Source organism: Ambystoma mexicanum, chromosome 12, assembly GCF_040938575.1.
Source record: "Ambystoma mexicanum isolate Mex_15411 chromosome 12, UKY_AmexF1_1, whole genome shotgun sequence".
NCBI lineage: Eukaryota > Metazoa > Chordata > Amphibia > Caudata > Ambystomatidae > Ambystoma > Ambystoma mexicanum.
In genome coordinates this window covers 440,725,281-440,744,958 of record NC_090936.1, presented here as the reverse complement: position 1 = coordinate 440,744,958, position 19,678 = coordinate 440,725,281, and the positions used below count along the sequence as shown (strand labels likewise).

The 19,678-nt window shown below is 47.2% G+C and overlaps 2 protein-coding genes across 8 annotated transcripts in view; one reads left to right on the top strand and one right to left on the bottom strand.

Moving 5' to 3' along the window:
* CACNA2D4 (calcium voltage-gated channel auxiliary subunit alpha2delta 4) overlaps positions 1–19,678 on the top strand; it is a 1,390,363-nt gene that overhangs the window by 984,742 nt on the left and 385,943 nt on the right. The window lies entirely within an intron of this gene.
* LRTM2 (leucine rich repeats and transmembrane domains 2) overlaps positions 1–19,678 on the bottom strand; it is a 106,703-nt gene that overhangs the window by 21,295 nt on the left and 65,730 nt on the right. For both annotated transcript variants that reach the window (XM_069628632.1, XM_069628633.1), the window contains exon 3: positions 7,154–7,744. In XM_069628632.1, coding sequence (XP_069484733.1) covers positions 7,154–7,744 — 591 coding nt within the window. The remainder of the gene's footprint in view (positions 1–7,153; positions 7,745–19,678) is intronic.

Below are 19,678 nucleotides of genomic sequence, written 5' to 3'. Positions count from 1 at the left end.
AAGTGGAAAGAAAACCTTGTGGTCACTCATTTGCTGTGTACGTTGGGGAGAGTAGACAACGTGCTGTCTACCAAAAAGTGCTGCCTTATTGGTCGTTTTTCTGCAGCTTCTTTGACTTCATGAAACTGTTTTCATAGTTTAATTCCATCATTTCAAATGCCCCATGTAAGGGTGTCTATATGTCATTTTAATTGTCGAAGTTCCAAATTTAAAATCCTATCTACAAGATGGAAAGTGCAAATATATATTACAGTAAGAGTCCTTTGGGATAGAAATGGGAGTTATTTTCTCAATAGTTGAACAGGAGAGGATTCTCTTCCTTACCCCCATCATTTGTGTTTCTTGCTTGTTAGTAAATCTATTGTGCTCTAAAAATTGCAAATGGCATTTTCTTTTAAAAACATCTTTTTATTTAATAGTTTCCAACAAAAAAAGAAGAAAGAAATCTCTACATTTTACAAACTACCCCTCATGGAGGGGAAGTGCTCTGACTGTTCAGCCTCTATCTATCATTGTTTTACATATGCATAATTAGTAACCCGACATCCCCTTGCCCACCCCGGGAGCTTCAACCTTACTAACATAGTACCCCCTAACCACTCTCTGTCCCGCCTTTGTCCCTCCCCTAATGCCCTAACCCCCTGCCCCCCAACAGTGCCTAACATCCATGGTACTAAGCTATTGCATCAATCCCCTCTTCCTCATCCTCCTGTCTACCTCTGTTCCCTCCTATGTGTTTCTCCAAAAGCTTAACCACTCATGACCCAGGGTTTCGGCTTCTCTTGTAACAGGGTGGATAGATTCTCCATCTCGTATATATTTCATGTGCTTTCCCCACCCGTGCCCTGTATATTGGTAGCCGAGCCCTTTTCCAGTGTATGGCAAGACAAGCTCACGCCGCTAGCAGCACATATCTTAACATGTGCGGTACTCCCTTAATGATGTCCCCAGATCTCTCCATGCCGAATAGTACTAATAGTGGTGTTAAGGGCCACTACACATAATCTACCGCCCTTATCTATCCCAGTACTTCCTTCCTTCTGCTTGAGCTCCCTGGCAGCTCCACTACATGTGCCAATACGACGCTATTTCCCCAGAACCCCTCCAACACACAGGTTTACCCCCATACATCTTTGCCAGTGTCTATGGGGTGTACTGCCACCTATTAAGCAGCCTGTAATTGTGCATTTTATACTGAGCGAACAAGGGTGTTTTCCATGTGTTCCGGCATATCTGTGCCCAGATTGTATCCATCAATTCCTAGCTAATTTCTTTTCCCATCTTCTTTGACTGCGACCTGTCCTGAGGTGTTTGCTTAAAGTATTGGTTTCTACATGTTGGACACCGTCCCATTTGAACCTACGTGTTTCTCGAGTCTATTATTACCCCCTTTAGTTGAAGAAACATTAATGGTGATAAGGGGCCTAATCCCAGAGCCGTTTGAAGATGCTCAATATTTACCCTCCTTCCCTAGTTGGCCTGTTCTCCCGAGAGCCTTCTCGTACTATTGTTGAAATCTGAGTGGTTTGTGTATAGAATCTCTTAATGGCAGTTCCCAAATACAACTAAATGGCAATAGACACGTCGTCACCCCTCTAATGCCCCTATGCGCCCGCCAACATGCCCGTAGTACTGCTAAACCTGGGTGATTACGCATCCTCCAAGGCATCCGTGACTTGGGCACCCACAACCATTCTCCCACTGTAACAGGTTTCGGCACTTCATTTTCCAGTGCCACTGACTGGTTTGCCTTAGTATTCCTAAGATTGTCCACCATTACTCTCAATTGTGCTGCCTTGAAATAGTTTTCCAAGTGTGGAAGACAGGCCCCACCATTCTCCTTCCCACAAAGCAAAGTACCATAAACTATCCTTGCCTTTTTCCTCTGCCATAAAAACCTGAGCATAGACCATTTACATGCTTCAAAAAAACTGTGGAATCCCCACTGGCGGCAACTGGATCATGAAGAACAGTCTGGGGAGCACATTCATCTCTATAGTCCCCCCCCCCAGGAAAGAGGGAGCTTTCCCCATGTCCCCATCTCATCAACTCATTCAGGCCACAAGGCAGGGTAGTGGCCCCATACACGTCTACCAAATGTCTAATTACATTGACCCCTAAATGACTGATCTCCTTCATGCTTATCCTTATCTGCATCCCTGACAACACTCCCAAATCTTCTGTGGAACTCCCTTCCAGAGGTAGGGCCCTTGACATGCTCACATTTATTTTAAATCCTGACAGTTGTCCATACATTTTGAGTTGCCCAATCAATCTTGGTACTGACTCTGTCGGTCTCTGAATGTAGGCTAGTGTGCCATCCATGAATAGGGATAAACTGTACTCCCGGTTTCCTACTGGGAATCCCTTAATATCTTTGTCATTCCTAAGTGCGACTGCTAGAGGTTTGATCAAAATCGCGAACAGTGCCAAAAGCGGACACCCCTGCCTCGTCCCTCTCCCCAATGGGAAATTATCAGATTAAACATAATTTACTGAAACCTCTGCCACCGTTGCAATATATAGGGCCTCAATACCCTTCATCCATCGTGGCCAAAACCTGTTCTCCAGTGATAAAAGGATTCGGTTCTCTTCCCCTTCATTCTGGGTTGCCATCAGGTCAAGGGTTTTCCTGATATTATCCGCCCCTTGTCTAGTACAAATAAATCCTACTTGATCTGAATGGGTCTATTCCCGGAGGAAGCAACTTAATCTCTTCACTAGCACTGTAGTGAATATTTTGGCATCACAGTTGAACCGGGAGATGGGCCTATATGATCCACACTCTTCTCTATCACGCCCTTCATTATGAAGCACTATCACTGTGGCCTCCAGGAACTAGTCCGGTAGAAGTAAAAACATTTGTTGGTGTGAAGGAGGCACTATACGCTTATTTTGATCCGCAACAAAATATAGACCATGAAATGCGCACGGTCAACACAGCCTGCCAACTCACACGTGAGAGTATGGACATATTCGCTACCTGACTTCGTAAGCTGGTTGCACATTGTGAATTTCACAAGTTTTCAGACAAAAAAGCTATACGCCTCCGGATCATTGGTGGCTGTCTATCGCCAGCGTTCAGAAAGAAGTTGTTGCGAGAGTCGCTTCAGCTGAGCACAGTTTTACAGATGGACAGGACAGAAGTGTGTGCTGATACCCAAGCGACCTAATTGGAGAGCAACAAAGGACCCACAGATGAACAGGTATATCAGGTGACTCCAAGGGGATGCAGCCAATACATTGGTGGCAACCAGATAAGAAGTCCCATCTCCACAAGCAGGTGCTACTGCTGCAGACGGACGTTCCCACACGATCCAGATATGAAGTGTCCAGCATTTGGACAAAAATGCACCATCTGTGATCGAGAAAATCATCTGGCCATTGTTTGCAATGCCCCTCCAAGTCGACCTCGGGGGCCCAACTACAATACAAGGAGGCAAGAACAACCTGCACGCAGCCTGGTGCCGCAAAGAGACACAGACACCCAAAGTGATGTCTTGAGGCATGTACGGCAGATCACAGGAAGATCTCCTTCGCCCCCACCAATGGATGAGAGAGAACCCCGTAACTATGCATAGATGATGAACGCAATGACACGTCAGCTGAGAGTGACGTTAAGATGAGGATAGGAGAGCACCCGGAAAGCTTTGTGATTGACACCAGGGCTACGCTTAGCATCATATGCATCTCAGAATATCAGAAAATGTCGAACTCTCCATGCCTGGTTCCATCTGAATGGAGAATATTCCAATGGGGAGCAAAGGGCCTGCGCGCAGTCACAGAACATTCACCACAACTTAGGTGCACAGACAAACATGCCTTCACAGAACTACATGTACTACAGGGTGAAGTCCCTGGAAGCAACCTGCTGGGCCGCCCCACCACCCTTAAGATGGAGATTGTTGCAGTAACCTACAATATGCGACAGGATGACTCCATCATACAGACCTTCCCTGCACTGTTAACTGGCATGGGGTCATTACACATCAACCAATCAGTCACTCCTGTCGCTCAGCACCCCAGGAAGATACTGTTTCATCTGCAAGCACAGGTGGAGAAAGAAACACAAAGCCTTATTTAACAGGACATAATTTAACCTGCCAGTAGTCCTACCCCATGGGTGTCCTACAAATTGGCAGTTGCAAAAAAGGACCCACCCAATGCATATGTGTCGACATGAGACAGGCCAAGAGAGCAATTGGACGTGAGCGACATCCAGGAATGTATATGGACGACATGATCAGTTTACTGAATGGATCCCGGAGCTTCTCGAAACTCAACTTCAACAAGGGATATCACCAGATAAAGATAGATGATCAATCGAGATACATTACTACCTTTGCCACGCACCTTGGGCTTTTTCGGTACACAAGGCTCAGCTTTGGAATTTCATCATCGGCAGAGATATTCCAGGAAAACATAAGAAAGTTCATTCGTAACATCAAAAATGGTTTCAACTACAGTGATGATATCCTGGTATTCAGAGCCACCGCAGAAGAGCATGATGAGGCTCTACATAAAGTGTGTACTGCACTGATGGAAGCAGGACTAACGCTGAATTGCAAAAAGTGCACAAAATGTTCAGGCAGCCATCTTGCCTGCACTCCCCGATGGACTCTGGGAAATTATTTTTTATTAGGTTAACTGATTGCATCACAGGCAGTGATGTCGTTCTGTGATCTTTTGCGTAAATCTGATCGCCAAAGGAGACATCACTGTAATTGACATCAGTGAAGAATGAAGGGAATGCCCAAAATGAGTGTAAAATGAGAAAATAACATCCATACCACAATAAAATAAACATATTTCTTTAAATATCACTAAATGGATAATTCCCAAAAAATAAACTGAGGGTATCTAACATGTATTCAGGGAGAACATCAAATGTACATAAAATATCCTTTTTCCCCAAGCTTCCGATGGCTAATTCTATATTGTGGGCTATAAGAAGTGGTGCTGCCAGCATTATACTGAATAGGTGCTACTAGTAAACCATACGATTGGACAAAGAGTGCTGAGGAACAGAGGGTGACACCCTCGGCCCACCCATGCCCTTTGCCCTTAACCACCCTGCTCAACTCTTCATTTCTGTGACAAAATGGTGCAGGCTAAGAGGTCTGGAAGCCCTATGGACAGGTGAACTCCAGAAAAGGCAAGGGCAACCCCAAACAATGGGTGTGGCTGGTGCCCAGTGGGCTACAAAGTAAAAGACACATTCTGCCATCCTATTAAACATTGAGCATGAACATACCCTCGCAGTTACCTTCACTTTTGTGCTCTCTTTAGGGGTCTATCTGGCAATCCCAAACACAGGCATGGTAGCTTTGCTGAACCACATCCAGAGGCGTTGCTAGGGGGGCACTGAGGGGCTATTGCCCCAGGTCTTTTGGTTGAAGCCCCGGATAGAAGCTCAGATAGAAGAAGACCAGATAGAAGCTCAGGGGCTAAAACCAAAAGGCTAGCTAGCCCTGACTCTAGCCCCGGGTACCGACACTCCCGACATTAGCATAGCCCCAGAACTTTTCCAGACCTAGCAACACCTCTGACCACAGCGCATACGAACTGTACTGCTTTACTGTTTTCAAACTCAGACCATGACCTGTTACAGAATACACGCATTGAAATCAGACGTTCAGCAGCAGAAACAGTAAACAGACTAAAAATCCTTGAAACGTGGTACTTTTGGGGAGTGGTGGGTGCGTGACTGCTGTGTATGGTGGTAGTCTACTCTGCATTTTAATAGACACTGGCGCACTGTCGAAGTTGTCCACGGCATACCGCTTGATCTACTTTTCTCTCTTTTCACTGGCCTCCCAACAGTGGGATAGTTAAGAAACAGAAACAAGCCCTAAGCACTGTTTTAAAAAATATCTGAAAATGAGACGCTTAATATGTTAAACCTGACAACACCACGGAGCGATCCAGTTGGTGATAGTCCAGCATGCAAACATTCACTCTTCTTTAATGACCGCTCTGAAGCATGTTCTGCTCCCAGTTTCTACCTACGCTGGATCATTGGATACCTCCAGTGTGGTCTCACCAGCCTGTACAGACGAAGACCTTTGTGTCCCTCGTATCAGGCCCTGTGCAACTTCTCGTCATCGTTCGAGAGATGTGGCCTCCAGAAGAACATACAGTTCTCCAGACGAGGTCTGGATAAGAACCATCTTTTCTACATCGCATCTGGTCTCCCCGACATTCTTCAGGTTGTCGTCAAGGACCAGTCCCTTTGTGTGCCCATCAGATGTGGTAACGCCAGATGTCTGGTGTTACTCCATCGCTGTGATGGTGTGTGTCCTGCTTTGGAGCTAATAGTCTGCACTGGCCTTCTCGGAAGACACTCAAATGTAGATGAGTTGGACGGGAGCGGGGAATTTCTCTTGGTCATTACACTGATGCTTGTAGTGAAAACTGCCCCTTACTGAATGTCGCTAAAACCAAAGTCATTTTCTTCTAAGTTTCCCATGTTTACTCTTTCTTTACCTATTGATCACGGATTTCAAGCATAATTTTAGGTCTACCATGATGTAGAAATGACACCGGCCCCCAAGATAACTCAGTGGCCATCAATGGCGTACATCAAGGTGGGCGTTGAAGGCAACTCATGCCTGGATTACATAACATCCATCCACATTTCTGAAATTCCTGCAACCCAGTTACAATACCTCCAACAGGCTCAACCTGAGAATAAGCATTCATGTGACTGGGGGCAGAGGCTTCCTTCATCAGTCACCTTTAGCAGTGAGGTATGTCTTAGGATAGCCCGGCTGAAGGTCAAATGACAATTCTGCCCAGCATCTTGGCGAGTGATTTGCCAAATATGACACCTCACGTGATCACAAAAGGACAAACAAATCTCTTAAATAATTCTTAAACGCAGTCTTGCCTCCAAGAGATGAAAATAATGTCTGGTCCCCGGAGCAGAAACATGGAATTCTCTCCCGTGGTGCTTCCTTCCCCCTGACCTATTTCTGACAACAATTGAAAGCTTTATTATCCTGTTCAGAGAACAGCAACAGGAAAAGGCCCTTGCAATATAAATTTAAAATGTCAATTAAATGAAACCCGACTTTTAGAGTTAAGATAGTTCAGTAAATGTGATATATGTTGTGTGAGGCATGAAAGCTTTTCCTGGTCGGGAAACACTTACCTCTATAGGAAAACCACTCCATCCAGTGCTTGAACTCGCGAAGGTTGCAGTCGCATTCCCAGGGGTTGTCCCCCAGCTGGATCTGCTGCAGGTTAACCAAGGCTTCAAAGGTCACTCTGTCCAGGTTCTGCAGGCGGTTGGAGCGGAGGGAGAGCAGGCGGAGGGAAGGAAGGTCATCGAAGAGGCCCGCGGGCAGCTGCGAGAGTCCATTGAGCGACAGGTCAAGCCTGCGCAGGAGAACGGTTCGCTGCAGCAAGGACTTTTCCAGGCTCCGGATGCTGTTGTTCCTTAGGCGGAGCTCTGTCAGGTTGGCCAGCTCACCAAAGACCTCCGGAGGCAGCTGGTCCAGGAAGTTATTGGAGAGGTCCAAGCGGTGCAGAGCAGAGAGGTTGGAGAAAACCAGGCTAGGAAGGCTGCTCAGTTTGTTGTTGAGGAGAAGAAGGGTCCGCGTTTCCGGAGGAATGTCCGAGGGGATGGCCAAGAGTCCCAGGCCACTGCAGTCTACTTCCAGGCTACTGCTGTTGCACGTGCAGGGGGAGGGACATGTGAGTAGGGACTCCGCTGCACACAGGGTGAGCCAGCAGGCAAGCACTGTGGAGAGAAGGGGAGAATCTGTTAGAATGTCACCTTAATTACCAGCCGCTCCATGGTAAGATTGCAATGTTGCAATGTGTGCTTCCTCTAATAGGCTCAAATCAGTGTGTCTTTCAGGACTGCCTCAGAGTGAACTTCCTCCTAGTGGTATCAAGAGTACACACATCAGCTCCCCATGGCCCATTCCTTACTGTAAGTGGTATCTGGAGGGTACACATCAGAACTATGCCACTCTGAGTTGGCTCAGCACGTATCACCGTTCCCATTACTGTTCGCTTGTGTTACTCATCAGTGTGGCTGTACTCATAGCAGGACTACAGGTGTACACGCCTTTTTAGGGCATTGCGAGTCTACCCCTACTGTTGCTCTAAGAGTACACATAAGGGCAGCGTTAAGGTGAGTTGATTCAAGTGAGGATGTTTCCTTCATTGGGAGGGCACTCAATCCTTCTAATCAGAATCACTCTATGCAAGCATGCGCGCCGCTGTGCCCAAGTGTGCGCGCCGTGGTTCACACAGTATGGGATAGCAGCAGTGTGCATATCAGGACTCCCTCGTTATGGGATGACTACATTGTTCATGTCAGACCTACATCAGCATGATATCACTGAAACGTGCATGTCAAGGCTCTGTTCGTTTATATTGACTCCAGAGTGACTGCCATGGCTTTGTCAGCATAAGGTGACCAAGGCGCATCAAGGTTTCAGCCCATGTAAGTGGTCTTCTTTTATAGGAAGTACTTGCAAAGAACTCAAAAGTGGCTCCTCAACTCTAGCCGGAGGACGGTTTGATTCTGTCTAGGCTTCAGCCGGGATTCTATGCCACTCAAGGAACATTTCTGGCCTCGGACACTAGTTCGAAGGAGTTTTGTCAACTTAGTTTATGCCAGATGTGTATTTCTGGTGTTTACACCTTGTCCCTGAAACCCATAAGTGCCACCTGAAACTTTATAGCAAATTTGTTAGGCCCCTCCCTCCCCCCAATCTTACTCAGATTTTTCAAAGTCAGTCATTTTGCAGAGAGTGAGAGATAGAAAGAGAAAGAGAGAGAGAGGGTGGTTTGAATGGTGTTTGCATTCTGCAGGGGTCTTGACTGCCCTTTCCAGTGTGTCATTTCTACACAATGCTCTTCAGGGTAACATCCTACAAGATCAATGTTGGTTTAAAACATGTGCGGTCAAGATACTTAATGTTACCTGGAACTCTCGCGTGGGCACATAGAGTTATAGGGACATTCTCTAATTGCACAGGTAAGTGCAGGCATTCTTGGGTTAACTCCACCCCTTCTAAGCCAATCTCCCTGCTGTTTCCACATGCACTGACTACAACTGCCCATCTTCTCTGCCGTTGCAGAGAAGAAGTCCTGCTCTTCAGCTCCTGGATTTCCCATGGGCTGTTGTGACTAATGAACTTACGGACACCAGTGGTCCAGGGATGATTATCGGTTTCTAAACCATCAATCAGCCCCACACTTATAGTACACCAGAAGGGATCCAAACAGATTGGAAACACAAGAAAATTATAAACTTCCTTGTCCAATTTTGGTAACGTGGACGGAACGACAGGCTTATCTCTGCATGGTAGTGGATCATTGGTTAGTTGCAACACAGCGAAAATACAATTACTACCCAATGATAAAAGGGACTCTCCAGTCAAGGTTGTATACAAGTATTTACTTTATTATTATCACAACAAACAGTTCTAGCACACTACAAAGTACAACCCACCCTGTAAAGGAATGCAGAGGACAGACAGTTTCAAGAAGGAAAAGGAATGCACTCTGGATACTGACAGGAGGGTAGTCAGTAAAGTAATAATCGCACTTGTTCACGGATCCTTGGTTTCAGCACAAATTTCACTAGAGGGCCTTCGGAGAAGGACCAGGGGGACAGAAACACAATGTACCTTGTGCTTGTAGATGTTCTTGGTGCTCGACAGGGTCCATCGATTTCAGGGCACTTTGCAGCTTCTGCGCCAGAGTTCAAGATGGCAGACAGTTGCGGGTATCAGGAGGCAGGCAGTTTGGTGAGCGAGGCTGGAAGGACGCCTCCAGGCTGGCCTACACAGTGGCTCAGGGTCAGGAATTGTTGTCTCAGTGCTGGTTGGCGGGTCTGAAGCACTGGTCGAGGCGTCTTGGACAGTTTGAGCAATTGCGGCATAACAACAGTCAGCGGTCCAGTCGGTTGCAGCTCGAGGGGCTCGACTGGCTCCAAAATGTCCTTCAAGGCGAATGCTGGTTGATGCTTGTCAATGCACTCCTAGCCTCTTCTCTGGGCTTGTGTCGTCCTTTAAGGCGGAAGGCCCAAAGCTGAGGAGAGTGTTGCAGGTAACAGCCTTGTCCTTGGTTTGGTTCAGAGACTCTGGCACTTCCCAACTAGGAAGCTTGCTTGCAGAGCCTAGCAGGGCACGCTGTGTGCTGGTTGGGTACCGGTTCTGGAGCTGCTGGAGGTTCCCCTGGATTCAGTATCTCCCTGTTTCCTGGGAGATGTTTAGGGGAATGATCTTGCTTCCCTTTTTGGAATCCCTGGCCTTCCTTCATTGACAGAAGCTGTAAGGCAGACTGTATCTTGAGCCAGAGTCCAATGCTGAGTTTTTCTTGTTACTTCTTGCAAAGTCTTCAGATGATCTAAACAAAAGAGGTGCTTGACTCTTTTAAAGCCAAATGGGCCCCAGTGTTTGGTGTCAGCTAGGCCTACCTTAAAGAACCAATCCTGGGTCCCCAACAACAATCTCCTGTACGGTCATAACCAGAGTGCTTTGCAACAGGAAAGGTAAAGGGGTGAAAACATGCAATACTAAGTCCCACCCATCTTCCTGTCTGTTGTGGATCAAAGGGTCTCTCTAGTTAATTGAGCTCTCTGCGGTGTCTGATTGAAGTGGCAGGTCTCCCTTGAAGCTGCGGTGGGACCAGACTTTTGGTCTCTGCCAAGCCACATACTCATACCTTCTGAATGGCGTCCCACTGCCGGGATGACTACAGTAAATACATAGTTCCACATATGATAGATCACTGCCCTTGATGCTGAGAGGTGGGAGCTGGCTTCTGGTTGACACTGCATATCAAAGGTTGTTGGGGATTTCCTGTCCTTTGTTAGTCCTGCGACCAGGCCTCACATAGGCCTGTTTGAATTAACTCTGATTAGTATGCAGGGCTGCCACCACCACCTAACAAGGGAAAGGACGGATTCATGGAGCCTTTGTTAGTTAATTAGGCTGGCCATGGCAGGAGGAAGGTTTTGCCTCCCCCCTTCTGAGATGCCTTCATGTACTCTTGGCTGTCATATTCCAACCAAATATGACAGAGGGGATGGTGCTTGTAGGCTGTGCCCACCCAGAGTACATGGGTCTATTTGTATGTCGTGCAGTGAGCATCGGAAAATGTGTGCCGATTGGCCCCACACATTTTCCAGTGGTTGTTCTACCATCATTCAATTTCATTTAAAATTTCAAAAAAGCCCAGGCGAGCGCACACCCACGGTGCGGATGGTCCATTTCCCCACAGCTGCCCACCCTGATGTCTATCCTTGAGGCTGTTGATGATGATTCAGTGATTTCTCTGATGATGATCTAATGGCTATTCAGTTTGAGATCTCTGATAGACTATCAAAACGCTGCCTTCTAGCCTCGTCCATAGGTTGGAAAGTCCCAAAGGTCAAAAGCCCAGATGAATTGGGCTGCCTAGAATTTCCAATTTCATCTCTCAGAGTCTCAAACCCCCCCTACCACCTCAGACTCCTAATCATAGAACAAATACTATTTTGGACTCCACTTTGGCTTCTTTATTCAGCTTTGGCTTCTTTTAAGAACCCAACAATGAGTTTCCTACTTGTGTTCAAATAAGACTTCTCCTGATATTCTCGTCCCTCAATGCTGAAGCCCCCACAATCAACTGGACCTAGCCCTCACTTGCTATGTGGCCGACTCAGTCAAGAGGGGCAAGTCTGCAGTCACATCCAGATAGTATGCAGGCCGCCTGCCTTTACATTATATTATATAAATGCTTATGCATCTGTCGGCTGAGGAATACCTTACAGGTGACACTACCTCTCTGAGAGTGAGCTAACTTCGTGGGATCCCTTCCTGCTCCCAACTTTAGTGGCTCGTCTGATTGTGTAACCCCTTGTAAAGCCTAGTGGACCAACAAAGGCTTCTTACGTCCTGTAGCATCCCTGCTCTCTTCCTGACCTTAATACTGATTTAAGGTGTGAAGATTTCCCAGCAAATCAGTGGCACGTGAAAACCCAAAACCAAACCAGCTTCTCCTCATGGTGCCCCAAGTGTGTAACGTCACTGCAATGCTACCCAAGGGCGCACGTATGTCATGGAACTTATTTATATTCTTGTGTTACATTATCGTGTTAGGCCATGGTATGTTTTCACATGATGGGTACAACATGTTCCCAGGGTAGGAAATTGGGCTGGAACAAGATTGAGGAAAGTTCAGGCAAAATGTGTTTTGTCGCCAGAGCTCTGCTGAGCCCCAGGACCCACATATAACCTCAAGATGAGCTCTCGTAGCCTGTGATTCAGTGGAGTTTGTGCAGGTGACTGAATGCTGAATACCCCAAAACCTCACATGCTGTTTAGCAGCTGTCCAATTTGGTATATATGTCTTGCAATCTCCAGCCTTTTTTTGTTAGGGTGAGTGTTGTGACCAACAAAAAGTGCAGAGTCCAACTTCCTTTACCCGCACACAAGGGTTTCTTGCTGAATCATTATCACAGACATGTTTCAAATGTGAAATTGTGGGTATTTTTATGTCCCACAATGCTCTTTGCTTTTATGCAATTGGCCGGGCTTGGGTCCTATGAAGAGATACTGTGTTGGGTGACCACGCCTGGAGCCACGCCACTAATCTTCCTCACCCCACAAGGAGGAGCGGGTTCCCCAGTAATTTGTTTCCATTGCTAGCACTGTATGTTCCTGTATGTTATGGTATGGTAGGCTGTGTTATGTTATAATACAGTACACTCTGGTACTTTATGCTATGTTGCAGTGCTTGCATGCAGAATCGGTCACCAGTTTTTGTAGCTGAACACGGCAGTGCCCAATGGAGCATATTCAAGCTAACCCATGTAACTGGTTATACACCATACTTGGTGCTGTAAGATCTGGGGTTTCGCACCGCAATACTTCGAGGGATCTCCCTCTGTTTCAGTCTTTTGAACCTGGGTGTAGTTGGGCTGTTAACCCATGATAATCTAAGCAGTCTTGTAGGTATATATGTGTTTATGTTAGACATATGCTCCTTCTGTGGGGAGCCACCTTATCGCATAACATGTAATACTTTGCCATGTGCATATATATGTATATATACGCATGCATGCCAACACACATGTATACACGTAAACTCACAGATACAGACATGCAAGGACACGATCACAGTGGGGGCATTTTAGAACCCGGCTAATCCCCCACCAGCCGTCCCCATGCCACCCACACACACATGAATAGGTTTAACACATGTGCAGAATATGCTGTCAAAGATGTTCTGCGTTATTTGAAGTTTTCAAAATAGCCAACCCCTGACCATTTTAGCAACTCCAGAGGTGGGGGCAGAGGAAGTGGCATGGAGTGAAGGTGGCGGGGGTGAGGTGAAACTCGCCTGTGTGGACCCCCACTCCAGCAAGGAAACGTGTAGGATAGAAATAAAGAATACCATTGTTTAATATATATATATATATATATATATATATATATATATATATATATATATATATATATATATATATATGCAGGCGCTATATATATATAGGCTCAGTCTATATATATATAGTGCCTGCTTTATATATAGCGCCTGCGTAAAGTTTTATGGCTTTGTAGCCCTGCAAACACTGGGAGGGTACCATGCCGAGAACGCGGACTTTGACCTGCACACTGAACACGTATTTCAATGGCATACATACACGGGCTGATGACAAGGTTTGCTGCTGAGAGGGAGTATGAGGGAAATAGACCCATGGGCGCCTCCTGAGCCGCCACTGGGCTGAGCTTGCTGAGGGGTGCAGTGCTCCGGCAGGCCCAACCAGTTGGGTCTGTGCAGGGAGGTGGGCGCCTTAGCCCTGCTGACGCAGTGTGGACTGCAGAGAGATTGCCCGGCCCACATATGTTGAATTCCTCCGTGGCAGGTCTCAAAGGAACACAGACTGAATAGACACTGGGTCAAACGTTCTCAAGCTGCCAAATCTTAGGCTATGACGTAGCAAGAACAAGAAGAGAAATACTTATTGAGCGATTGGGGTCTTAGCAGGTAACTTGAGAGCACAGTAAATAATAGCTGTTACTACTGAGGCATTGCAGCTTTGGGAGGGGGGTATAACAGATGTTATCGGCCCACACCATAGTTATGGGCCTGAGGTGTGAACTGGGGGGAGTCCATGACGAGGGTAGGGGATGATAACATCTGCTACAGCCCTCTCACCCCAAGACTGTAATGCCTTCAAATTATTGTTAAATCACAAAAACAGGTTAAAAGATTCGAAACAACAGAAAACTGTGGGAAAAGTTGCTTAGAACCTTGCAGTGTGCATTACCTTCATAGAATGTTAGCTAAGGGAGACATTGAGGCGATGGGCCGACCATGTAGGTAACGTCCCGCAATGGCCATGGCAATATTCCAATGTTCTAATATTGCGAGGTGAATCGGCTGGCAACAGCCCAGGGCCCAAGTTAAGGGCCAAGTGAGCCCCGAGGTGCTAATAGCATTTTATTAAGGAAACAAAATGAACCCACGGCGTGCGTGCGGGTCGCAGGCGAGGCAGTAATAGAAACGGAAGACGGGCTAATAACCTTTTAGTAAGAAAATAAAATGAACCCACGGCGTGCCGGCGGGTCGCAGTTAAGGCAGTAATAGAAACGGGCTAATACCATTTTAGTAAGAAAACAAAATGAGCCCACGGTGTGCAGGCGGGTCGCAGTTGAGGCAATAAAAGAAATGGAAGACGGGCACGTCTTCTGTTTCTATGATGAGATGGGTGGGTCATGGGGAAGAACACAGACAGGACAGAGAGAGGAGGAGATACGTGTGTGGGGTGGTCAGGGGACGGAAGAGCTGGCACGGAATTAGTGTGAATGGGGGCAGAAGGACATGGCAGACACCTGAGGAGGGAGGTGCCAGCCACAGGATGAAATGAGGGCTTGGATCATGGAAATCAGCCCATGTTCCCGGCACCTGATTGGGTGATGCCTTCTCCTCGGGGACTAATGACAAATTCACCCCTATTTAATGATAAGTAAGGCCTCAGGGCATGGCTTAAGAGCTGTGGCCTAAGTGTTGTGCAAATATATTTCACTGACAAGTGCACTCCCCGACTGAGCTCTCCCCATGGCATGAAGACGGCATTTTTCCAAACGCAGCCGGTCAATGTATGTCAGAGTTTAATATTTTATGAGGAGCATTATTAAGGAGTCCTTCCTGAGCCCAACACCTAGGCTTTAGGATATCTAAAAGGGTCAGAACGTGACAGGAGTGACAAGGGCCAGCTCAAGGGTGAATGTCAAGTCTCTCCTCATTCTACTGCACTGTGGTATGCACTGAACAAAAAACACGGGCTCGGTCTGACCTATGACCCTGTGCTGCCTAATCGGAGGATACAGAGTAAGAGTTGCCGGCTCAGTCTGACCTATGACCCTGTGCTGCCTAATCGGAGGATGCAGAGTAAGAGTTGCCGGCTCAGTCTGACCTATGACCCTGTGCTGCCTAATCAGAGGATGCAGAGTAAGAGTTGCCGGCTCGGTCGGACCTATGACCCTGTGCTGCCTAATCAGAGGATGCAGAGTAAGAGTTGCCGGCTCGGTCGGACCTATGACCTGTGCTGCCTAATCAGAGGATGCAGAGTAAGAGTTACGGCTCGGTCGGACCTATGACCCTGTGCTGCCTAATCCGAGGATGCAGAGTAAGAGTTGCCGGCTCGGTCGGACCTATGACCCTGTGCTGCCTAATCAGAGGATGCAGAGTAAGAGTTGCCGGCTCGGTCAGACCTATGACCCTGTGCTGCCTAATCGGAGGATGCAGAGTAAGAGTTACGGCTCGGTCGGACCTATGACCCTGTGCTGCCTAATCGGAGGATGCAGAGTAAGAGTTGCCGGCTCAGTCTGACCTATGACCCTGTGCTGCCTAATCGGAGGATGCAGAGTAAGAGTTGCCGGCTCAGTCTGACCTATGACCCTGTGCTGCCTCATCCTCTGACCTATGACTCTGTGCTGCCTAATCCGAGGATGCAGAGTGAGAGTGGTCCCCGGAAAGTCCTCGCCCCTACTCCGCTCCCTGCTCTGTCTTAACCCTCCCATAGACTGCCGCACTGCGTCCAAGGCCTCTGTTCAGCTGCCCCGCCCACCGCGCCCCCGCTGCCCATTAGATGAGGGTGGCCAGGGCCCTGTGTGGAAGAAATGACTCCTGTTTTTCTGCCCTATTTGAGCGGATGTGGGTTGCTGTTCTGTATGCCTCTGTAACCCTTACACTTCCTTTTCATATGGTGGGAATCCTCCTTTGCTCCCCCACATACACTACTTTTACTCCTCCCCCCTGTGACCATATCCGGTTGGGAGTGCATTCTGTATTAATTCATTTTGCATTTTTTTTCTGGGAATTATGGATTTTTTGAGTATGTTCGCTATTTGTTTGGTAAATATTCCAGGCTACTTGGGCTGGAGGGCGCCATTTTACCTGGCCACCAATGTTTCAAATCCTCAACCTTGAATGCTTTAGTCCAGTTTCCTCCCAGAGGGTTCCGCCTCCCGCCGGCATAAGTCACTGCTGCTCTCCTTCCATGGAGGAGACATTTATCATTAGACAATGTCCCACGTGGAGTGGGGGCCACTTCTTACTTACGCATAGTTCAGTGAACACACCCTTTCACCCCACACCCTCTCTCTGCACTTGCATGCTCTGAATGCTCACAAGGCCTAGTAGGACCACCTCTCTTTCATTGTTATATTCACCTTTCACTCCCATGTTCCCTCCTGGCTGCCCTGTGGGCGCTTTGAAACACAATTTACTTGATGTATAAGCGCCTTACAAATGCACAATAAATAAATGAATATACTGCTAATATGACTGAAGTGTTAAAACCACCACCAGGGGCCTCTGTTGGGCGGTGTGTGACCTCCGCCCAAATCAGTGGACCTGAGCCAGAGGTGAAGGCTCCTAATGAGGGCGAAGGTCACCTAGCGTAGAATGGAGCCACAGGGTAAGGGCTCTAGCGCTATTAGACATTTTCCAGCACCATGCCAGTAGGGCTGGGGCAGAGCCAGACGATGTCAAATTACATGGGATTAACGCTTTCCCATGTCCAGCGACTTGTCAGAGACACAGGCATGCTAGTGAATGTCATTTGCTTGTAGCCGAGTACACCTGTCAATACAGGTAGCAGTGGCCCGATGAGAGGGTATATATATATATTTATCTATACATATATATATATCTATATATATAGATACATATATATATATATATTTTTATATATATATTTAATTGTACATTGGCTAAAACATGTTCAACCTTAACAATCATGTACAAAAATAGATAAAAAAGATTTCATAAACCATGTTAAAATACATTTATAGTTAGGGTAAGTGATTCCATGCAGGCAGTAAGTAAATAAAACTGTGAAAAAGCAGACACAAAGAAAAAAAACACACAAACCTTAAATGTGCATCAAAATCTCACTGAAGAAATAATACTAAAAGAAGTACAATGTTTATGTGCAAAAAATCATTCCTAAAAAGTGCCTAATGAAAGTGCCCCAGGTTTGGACTATTATTTGAGAATGTCAGCCCTACTGCTGCCATCACATTTGAGACTTCTAAGACCATCAACCAAAGAATGCCTTGCACTGCAGAGAGATGAAGCGCCCTATGTATCCGTGCTGCTGCTCCACGTGAATTATGAATTTACATTTGCGCAACATATTTGGAGGGGCAAACTCTGGCACTGTAAAGGGCATCACACTCTGTTGGTGAGGCCCCTCAGAAGCCACGAGACGGCACTAGCAGGGGCACATGCTCTACATGGAGCTAGTGATGCCAACTTTGCACAGCGCCAAGCCCAGTAAAGCTTCCCTGTCCCGAGGGGACTAGTGCTTCTGGCCTGTGGGTTCAAGAGGACAAACCCCCGAGGGTTGGGGGCTGCACAGAGGATGGTGTATCGATGAGCTCTGCAAAGGGTTCAGCTCCAGGCCTGGTGCTGTTTCATGCCGGTGGGGTTTGGGGTATCAACTCATTGCGATGTCCCCTTGGTCAAGGGTTCCGTAATGTCCCCTCCGATGTCCTGAGTGCTGGGGTGATAGCATGTGTTCTCACCACCTCTGGCCCTGACCTTTGATTTTGGTGGATCAACGCCCCTAAGTTTGTCCTGATATGATTCTGAGCATGTTCGGTTTTGGCAGATAAGGGCACCCGGAGCGAAAACTCCTGGCATCGCATGCCAATGGAACCTCTAGTCCACATCTCCTCCTGTCTCTCTACCCATGGTCAGACTGGGGCATAAAAGTGTCCCGGGCACCAATGAAAAAGTTGCCCACTGTTGCAAAGGACCATTCATTCCGTTTGTGACACTGTTTGAATAGTACCCAAGGGGGAGTATTTTGATCAAATGTGATTTAAAATTGTGCATTTTAAAGAATGTTTAGCAACACTGGTCAAAACTAGCCGCATAGTGAAGTAACTCATCAAACTGGTTCACATTGGCCAAAAAAGTGGGCCACTTTGACCCAAAAAACTGTCCCACGGCCATGCGCCTATTGCCCTGCAGGCCAGCCTGAGCCTGTTCTCTGGCCAGTCAGCAACAGGGTGGCGTTGTTGTTAAAGGGTTGGCATTGGCAGCCCAGGTTGGCAGGTGGTTGGGAGCTGAGTGAGCGTAATTGTACTCTCCAGTGTTGGTGACTGAAAGCCGAGCTGGGTATCTGAGACAGGATACGCTCGCCACCCAGTTGCCTTCACAATGAATAATTTAGAGCACCCATCAGGGGAGCTGGGCATGAGCCTACCAAGAGGCCCCTGTGAAGGTGGAGGAGATGACAGATGCCACATCTTGAGCGCTTGGGAACTATGCTAATGGGAACGGTGCGCGGTATAAGTCAACTTATCTAAACATAACATCTCTGGCATGTTATGCCATTGCAATGCCCACACTCGTTCCGGATCCTGGCACTGAAGTAGGTTACCCCCGTGGCGCACAGGTGAACCGATGCTCTGGTCTGCCTCCGTCAGCTGGTTCAGCATCTGCTTCTGCTACCCCCCACTTGCTCCTCATTCTCCGATTGGTGGAAAGAGAAGCATGGGTGAGGAGCAGACACAGTACCGACATGTAAGAGCACCCAGGGAGAGGTCTAGCACTGGAGCATGGGTGTAATTTTAGGGAAGCACAGGGGTGTCCCTCCCGTCCCCCAACTTTCATGGCACACCACTTTGTCCCCATTCATTTGGCTGGGGAACCTTTTCTTCAGATGTCATGACCCCCCCAACATTTTCAGCAAAGTTACTCCACTGCACTGGAGAGGAAGACTCAGTAACTTAGGGAAGGCCCGGCGCATGGATGTATGCCTCCTTGGTGTAGTGCCACTTGCAATCAGGTCAGATTGCATCTGTATATATCCATGCTGGCACCCATTGATTGCATATGTATATATATATATATTTAATTGTACATTGTTTATAAAAATACATTTTATAAACCATGTTAAAATACATGTATAGTTAGGTTAAGTGATTCCACTGTGATAACTGTGATTGCAATTACTGTCTGGTACAACTTAAAAGAATAAAGAAATTGTGCAAATTGACCTCTGTAAGGCAGCGTTTACAGAAGGTATACATCCCCTGGACCTGGTTATGCCTTAAGAGTTGGAGAATGATCCAACGCACTCATTTGAAGGGAATTACCCACGCAGTTACTACTTTGCTGCCTTACAGATGTCAATTTGCACAATGTCTTT